The 7,033-nt window shown below is 46.5% G+C and overlaps 1 protein-coding gene across 1 annotated transcript; it reads left to right on the plus strand.

Moving 5' to 3' along the window:
- Window positions 1–594: 594 nt before the first annotated feature.
- Window positions 595–3,925, plus strand: Ubqln2 (ubiquilin 2). The gene has a single exon (NM_018798.2). The coding sequence runs from the start codon at window positions 817–819 to the stop codon at window positions 2,731–2,733; it is 1,917 nt and encodes a 638-aa protein (NP_061268.2). The 5' UTR covers window positions 595–816; the 3' UTR covers window positions 2,734–3,925.
- The last annotated feature ends 3,108 nt before the right edge of the window (window positions 3,926–7,033 follow it).

Consider the following 7,033-nt stretch of genomic DNA (forward strand, 5'->3'; position numbering starts at 1 on the left):
TTAGGAGCGAGCCTCATCTTTTCAGAAGCCTGTTGGCCGTTTCTCGGCTTCTTTTGTAAAATGCTCGCTCCCGCCATGCCTTCCCTTCCCCCAACCGGGCGCTCATTCTCCCTTTTTGCTTTGTCAGAGTTCTTTACTATTCATTTTTCGTCCTTTGCCTGGGATCGGTTCAATTCAGGCTTTCATCCTTTCACTGCCTCCCAGATTGCGAACCCACATTCTCCATTGGTCTTTCAGTGGCTGCTAAAGAAGCTGCCTCCCTCTTCCTCCTCCTGGCCTCCTCCCTTCCCCCCTCGCCTCGCCCGCCTCGCCTTGGTCCCCTGGCTTTTCTCTCCAGCCTCCTTCCTTTTCCTTCTCTTCCCCCCTCTCTTTGTTTATTTCTCCCTCCCTCTCCCTCTCCCTCCCTCCGCCCCCCCTCCTCTGCAGGGCAGGAGTTTTGCGCTCGGCCGCGAGACGCTCGCTGGGCTGGCGCCGCGTCAGCAGGGGGCGGGGCGCGGCCGGGGGCGGGGCGGGGCGGGGCGGGGCGGGAGCGCGGGCGCCGCAGCTGCAGGAGTCGCTGGGAGTGCGCGCGGGCAGATCACAAGGCGGCGGCAGCGGAGACGGCCTGCAGGACCTGCTCTCTCAGCCCTCAGCCGAGGCCTACGCCGAGCCGAGTGCGCAGCCGACGACCGGGAGGAGCCGCAGCCTTCAACTCTGAGGTACTGTGATCCGCGCTGCCCGCCGGGCCGCCCCAGTCCGCTGCTGCGGCACCTCCTTCCCTCGCGCCCTCTTCGCTCGCCAGCGCCTTCCCTGTGAGCCTGCGTCACCGCGGCCGCCATGGCTGAGAACGGCGAGAGCAGCGGCCCCCCGCGCCCCTCCCGCGGCCCTGCGGCGGCCCCAGGCGCGGCCAGCCCGCCGGCCGAGCCCAAAATCATCAAAGTCACTGTGAAGACCCCCAAAGAGAAGGAGGAGTTCGCGGTGCCCGAGAACAGCACCGTGCAGCAGTTCAAGGAAGCGATTTCCAAACGCTTCAAATCGCAGACCGATCAGCTCGTGCTGATTTTCGCCGGAAAGATCCTGAAAGATCAAGATACCTTGATGCAGCATGGCATCCATGATGGACTGACTGTTCACCTGGTTATCAAAAGCCAGAACCGTCCGCAGGGCCAGGCCACCACGCAGCCCAGCACGACTGCGGGAACGAGCACGACGACCACGACCACCACCACGGCGGCGGCGCCGGCGGCGACGACATCATCGGCTCCCAGGAGTAGCTCCACACCTACCACCACGAATAGCAGCTCCTTTGGGCTGGGAAGCCTTTCCAGCCTTAGTAACCTGGGCTTGAACTCGCCCAACTTCACCGAGCTTCAGAACCAGATGCAGCAGCAGCTCCTGGCCAGCCCTGAGATGATGATCCAGATCATGGAAAATCCCTTTGTTCAGAGCATGCTTTCGAATCCTGATCTGATGAGGCAGCTCATCATGGCCAATCCACAGATGCAACAATTGATCCAGAGAAACCCAGAAATCAGCCACCTACTGAACAACCCAGATATAATGAGGCAGACGCTGGAAATCGCCAGGAATCCTGCCATGATGCAAGAGATGATGCGAAATCAAGACCTGGCTCTCAGTAATCTCGAAAGCATCCCAGGTGGCTACAATGCTCTGCGGCGCATGTACACTGACATTCAAGAACCTATGCTGAATGCCGCACAGGAGCAGTTTGGGGGCAACCCGTTTGCCACGGTGGGGAGCAGTTCCACCTCAGGGGAAGGTACTCAGCCCTCCCGCACGGAGAATCGTGATCCGCTGCCCAATCCTTGGGCACCACCGCCAACAACCCAGACGGCTGCGACCACCACCACCACCACGACCACAAGCAGTGGCAGTGGCTCTGGCAGCAGCTCCAGCAGCACCACCGCCGGGAACACCATGGCTGCAGCTAATTACGTGGCTAGCATCTTCAGCACCCCAGGAATGCAGAGCCTGCTGCAGCAGATAACTGAGAATCCCCAGCTGATTCAGAATATGCTGTCTGCGCCCTACATGCGGAGCATGATGCAGTCGCTGAGCCAGAATCCAGATATGGCGGCCCAGATGATGCTGAGTAGCCCGCTGTTCACTTCGAATCCTCAGCTGCAGGAGCAGATGCGTCCACAGCTCCCGAATTTCCTGCAGCAGATGCAGAATCCAGAAACCATCGCGGCCATGTCAAACCCGAGAGCGATGCAAGCGCTAATGCAGATCCAGCAGGGGCTACAGACTCTAGCCACTGAAGCACCTGGCCTCATTCCCAGCTTCGCTCCAGGTGTGGGGATGGGAGTGCTGGGAACCGCCATAACCCCTGTGGGCCCAGTCACTCCCATAGGGCCCATCGGCCCTATAGTTCCTTTCACCCCCATAGGCCCCATCGGGCCTATAGGACCCACTGGCCCTGCAAGCTCCCCCGGCTCCACCGGCACTGGCATCCCGCCTGCAACCACTGTGTCCAGCTCTGCACCTACTGAAACCATAAGTCCAACCTCGGAATCTGGACCCAACCAGCAGTTCATTCAACAAATGGTGCAGGCTCTCACTGGAGGAAGCCCTCCACAGCCGCCGAATCCTGAAGTGAGATTTCAGCAGCAACTGGAACAGCTCAACGCCATGGGGTTCTTAAACCGCGAAGCAAACTTGCAGGCCCTAATAGCAACAGGAGGCGACATCAACGCGGCCATTGAGAGGCTGCTGGGCTCTCAGCCATCCTAATTACGTTTCTGTACCTTGAAAAAAAATGTATCTTATTTTTGATAATGGCTCTTAAATCTTTAAACACACAAAATTGTGCTTTACTTTTATTTTGATTCTTTTAAATCTGTCTACCTATAAATCTAATAGGATGCATTTTAAGGTGGAGTCCCTCCCTCCCTCCCTCCCTCCCTCCCTGCTCCTCCTCCCCCCACCCTCTCCCTTCCCTTCCAGCCTGCCCTCTCCCCTCTTTGTTTCCTTCATTCCTTTCTTTTCTTCTTTTGATTTCCTTCCTTCTCTGATTTGAATGGTGGGAATCAATACTGTTTCACTCAAAGGTGTTGCATGCAAACACTTCTCTTTATTCTGCATTTATTGTGATTTTTGGAAACAGGTATCAGCCTTCACAGTTGGGTGAACAAGTTTTGTCCTACAGATGTCCAGTTTATTTGCATTTTAAACATTAGCCTATGATAGTAATTTAATGTAGAATGAAGATATTAAAAAAACAGAAGCAAATTATTTGAAGCTCTCTAATTTGTGGTAAAATATTGCTTATTGTGACTTTGGCATGTATTTTTGCTAGCAAATGCTGTAAGATTTATACCATTCATTGATCGTTTTTGCTATTTGTACACAGTACAGTAAGCACAATTGGAATTGTACATCTAGAAGTATTACTGTAGAATCTCTGAGCAGAATATGTGTAACCAAAATAAGAAAGAATATAAGAAATATTCCTGAAGCTAGGTATGTCTCACAATTTTGTAGAATCTTACAGCATATTTGATAAATTTCTCAGTGAAAATGTTGGCTAGGCAAGTTCAGTTAAAATATAGTAGAAATGTTTATCCTGGTTTCTCTAAGTATACATTAAATTGTACAGAAACCTTACAGTGTAACATTGTGTCAACAGTTGCAGATTGATTGTATATGACCTTAATCTTTGTGCAGCCTGAAGGATCAGTGTAGTGACTCCAGGAAAGTGCTTTTTATCTAAGAGTTCCTCAGCTTCTCCCATGAAGAGACCTTCATATGCATTTTGATTTGTAATTGGAAATGTAACTTTTACTGGAAGTGTCATGTGATGTTTGCATTACTTTTAACTGCTATGTATAAAGGAAAGTGTATCTTTTGGCTCTATCAGTTATTTCTCTTGTGCACAGGGAAAAATGCATTAAAATGACTAAAAAAATAAAAAAATAATAAAAAATGGAGAAAGCTCTTTTATTTTGCCTTTTGGCCCTAGAATCACATCTAGAAGGGTTAGCTCCCCTCACAAGTGTTTATTTACAGGATTGTACTATGGGAAATTATTTTTGACATGCACATTTAGATGTTCTAATTATTGCCCCCAAAGGTTAACCAATTATTAATTAGTATTTCCCCTGCCCCCCCACCAGTATATTGGGAATGTGACTGGGCTTATTTTAAATAGATAAAATATGGGAAACGATAGTATCCCGGTGTCTTTTAGAAACAATATGTTGTTTTATGAGGTGGGGTACTGGGAGGATTGTTAAAAGCAGGATCTCACTGACTAGCTTTTTAGTTAGTCTAGTTCCTGCTAATTGGACTCAGCTATTAGGAAGCACTATTGTGCTACTAATAGGAGCCTCTAGTGTGCTCATGTGGTCATCTTAATACACAAAATTTATTTTCAGACATTATTTTACATTAACAATCACAAGCACCTATTTCATAAAATTCTGGGTGGCTCTTTCCTGCTAAGCTGAATGGTAAGTTGAATGCCCTCTGTCAAACGTATAGCACGGGCACTAATTGTGTGTGCTGCACAGTATGTAGCAGTGCTAATAAGGATGGGAGAAGCTTTTTTTTTTTTTCCTGTCGCCAGAATGTGTTTGCAGCAATTCTGTTTTGTGAAGAAACAGTTCTCTGGGAGATGGCCAGCAAGTGCAAAAGTCTGAATACTTGATTCCTGGTAAGACTCGGTGTATAGTAAATATTTGCCATGATTATTTTTAAATAGTTTTGTTTTTTTTTTTAAATATACCTAATACCATTTGGTCCATCCCTGTTTCTCAGAACAACATCTTAGGAAATGGTGATTTATTATCTCCATGCTCTGTGGTAGTGAGGATTTGAGATTAACCCAGAGATAGCCTAAAGTAATAAATTTAACTTAATGATGTGAATGATTTTAGAAGTAAATACTAAAACTGGGGGCATAGGAAACTAGCAGTAAATCTGTCACCACATGAGAAGCTGGATGCCGGCTGAGGCCTGGTTCAAGCAATTAAACAGATATGTTTATTCAAAACATCCAAGGAACAGAGAATCCTTGAGCTTTGCCAAATGTATATTTTTTTAAAGTATGCTGTGTAATTCCAGAAAAGATCTGTGCCTATTGAATCTATTATTCCCCCAACTTTATACTTTATTTAAAAAAAAAAAAAACCTGCATTGGCCTCACTTTAAATGACTTTTAGCTGTTATTCCTCTCATATGTAATACACTTTATATTATTTTATTGCAGGTTTATTTTTGTAGTCTCTTTTTTATTTTGGGTTCTTTTCATCTACTGAACAATGTGTGCACTTCTCCACCACTGTAATCAAGAAGGTATAACCGGATTTGCTATTCCTCTGCTCAGTTACTGAGAGTCACAGTCTCCTTAAATTTGCTGGGTGGCAAACAAACACGATTCAGCAGCATGTGGCAATGAGGTGGGAGCTTAGGCTAGCATCTGGCCCGGCAGGAGAGCTTCACCAAGACCTCATCTGCCCCTTTGGCCACTCCTTCATGTATGTACAGGTTTATACACTTCCATTTCTGATGAGTGAGGTCAGGTAGTAGGAACAGATAAACGACACTGTAACAAATCCTGTTGCTTCATGAAAAAGGGACTCTTGCCTCCGCTGCAGGCCTCCATGTTAGTTGAGAAACCCAGTGTTTGTGGCTGAGCCTGTCCTCTTAAAGAAGGGAATGGGCTTTAAATTCTGTCAAAATCAGAGCAAAATGGAGTCATTATTACTAGGGCTTAGTAGAGGGGTCAGACCTGTGACCCATGTCTTACATTTTACAGAGTGACTCAAATCTAGACTTCGGCCTCAAATAGTTAGAGTTACCTACAAAATGATGTTTGGCACAAATCTTAATTTGATAAAAGTGAAAAGTTTAAATGCCAGTAAGTTTCCCCTTTCTACTTTGATACTGTTTTCTTCTAAAAATTCTGGGAGGTGTAAATAAGATAGAAATTACACTGTCCCTTCAGCTACTTCCTTGTCCATGCCTTGTCCTTTAAACTATAAATAGTCAAAAATAGGTTTGTGCCATGAGGTGTTTTTTTTAAACCTTAGAGTGATACTTTTCCTTGATTTATGTATTCATTTTACATTCCTATTGCAGCCCCACTCTCTTCCCAGTCCCACCTTTATAAATCCCTCCCCCCATTACGCCCACCCACCCACCCACCCACAGACTCAAGTCAAAACAGGACTAGGCAAACCCTCTTCCACCGAGGCCAGATAAGGCAGCCCAGATAGGGGAAGGGATCCACAGGCTGGCAACAGAGTCAGAGACAGCCCCCTGCTCCAATTGTTAGGGAACCCACATGGAGACAAAGCTGTACATCTGCTGCATATGTGCCAGGGGGTGAAGGACGTAGGTCCAGCCCCTGCATGCTCTTTCGTTGGTGGTTCAGTCTCTCTGAGCCCCCATGGGCCCAGGTTAGTTGGCTGTGCTGTGGGTTTTTTAATTTGTAAGGATGTCACAGAATTTCCTTTCATATGACCCTATCAACATATTTTCCAGGAATTCCTTGAGAGTCCTGTTGTCCTTTTCATTTGAACAGGTTTTGCCCAATTTTTGTTTCTATCACTTTTATCAATGTGTTAGAGGAAGAAAAAGAATTAAGAACCTGTTCTTATGCTGCTGTCTTCCCAGAAATCTGTTGGGACACTTGAGGGAAAAGCAATTTTATAAAAATAGAAAGGAGAAATATGATTTGGCAGACATCAAGCAGCAGACAGACCACACGGAAGAAGGAGCAAATTTTATCAAGTGATATACATGTTGGCTTAGGCTTTAAAATTTGTTTTTGGACTCCCTCAAAGCTCTTTAAATCAATAAAGTCAAGTATTTGCAAAATCCAACCTTTGAAAAAAATTTTCCCCAATATCTAATGGCCATAGTATTCAACAAATAGGAATTGAAACATAGCTTCAATTGTATAGAGGTATTTGAGCACAAATAGACTGAAGGCATTTGAAGTCAGCACTTTCAAAAATCCAGCTTCAAGACTTCTTAGACTGGAGGCTGGGGTAATGACCTGGAGGGTAAGAACACTTGCTGTATAATT

Source organism: Mus musculus, chromosome X (genome assembly GCF_000001635.26).
Source record: "Mus musculus strain C57BL/6J chromosome X, GRCm38.p6 C57BL/6J".
Taxonomy (NCBI): domain Eukaryota; kingdom Metazoa; phylum Chordata; class Mammalia; order Rodentia; family Muridae; genus Mus; species Mus musculus.

Excerpts from the sequence above, each read along its gene's own strand:
- Ubqln2 (NM_018798.2), top strand. The coding sequence starts at position 817 with ATGGCTGAGAACGGCGAGAGCAGCGGCCCCCCGCGCCCCTCCCGCGGC.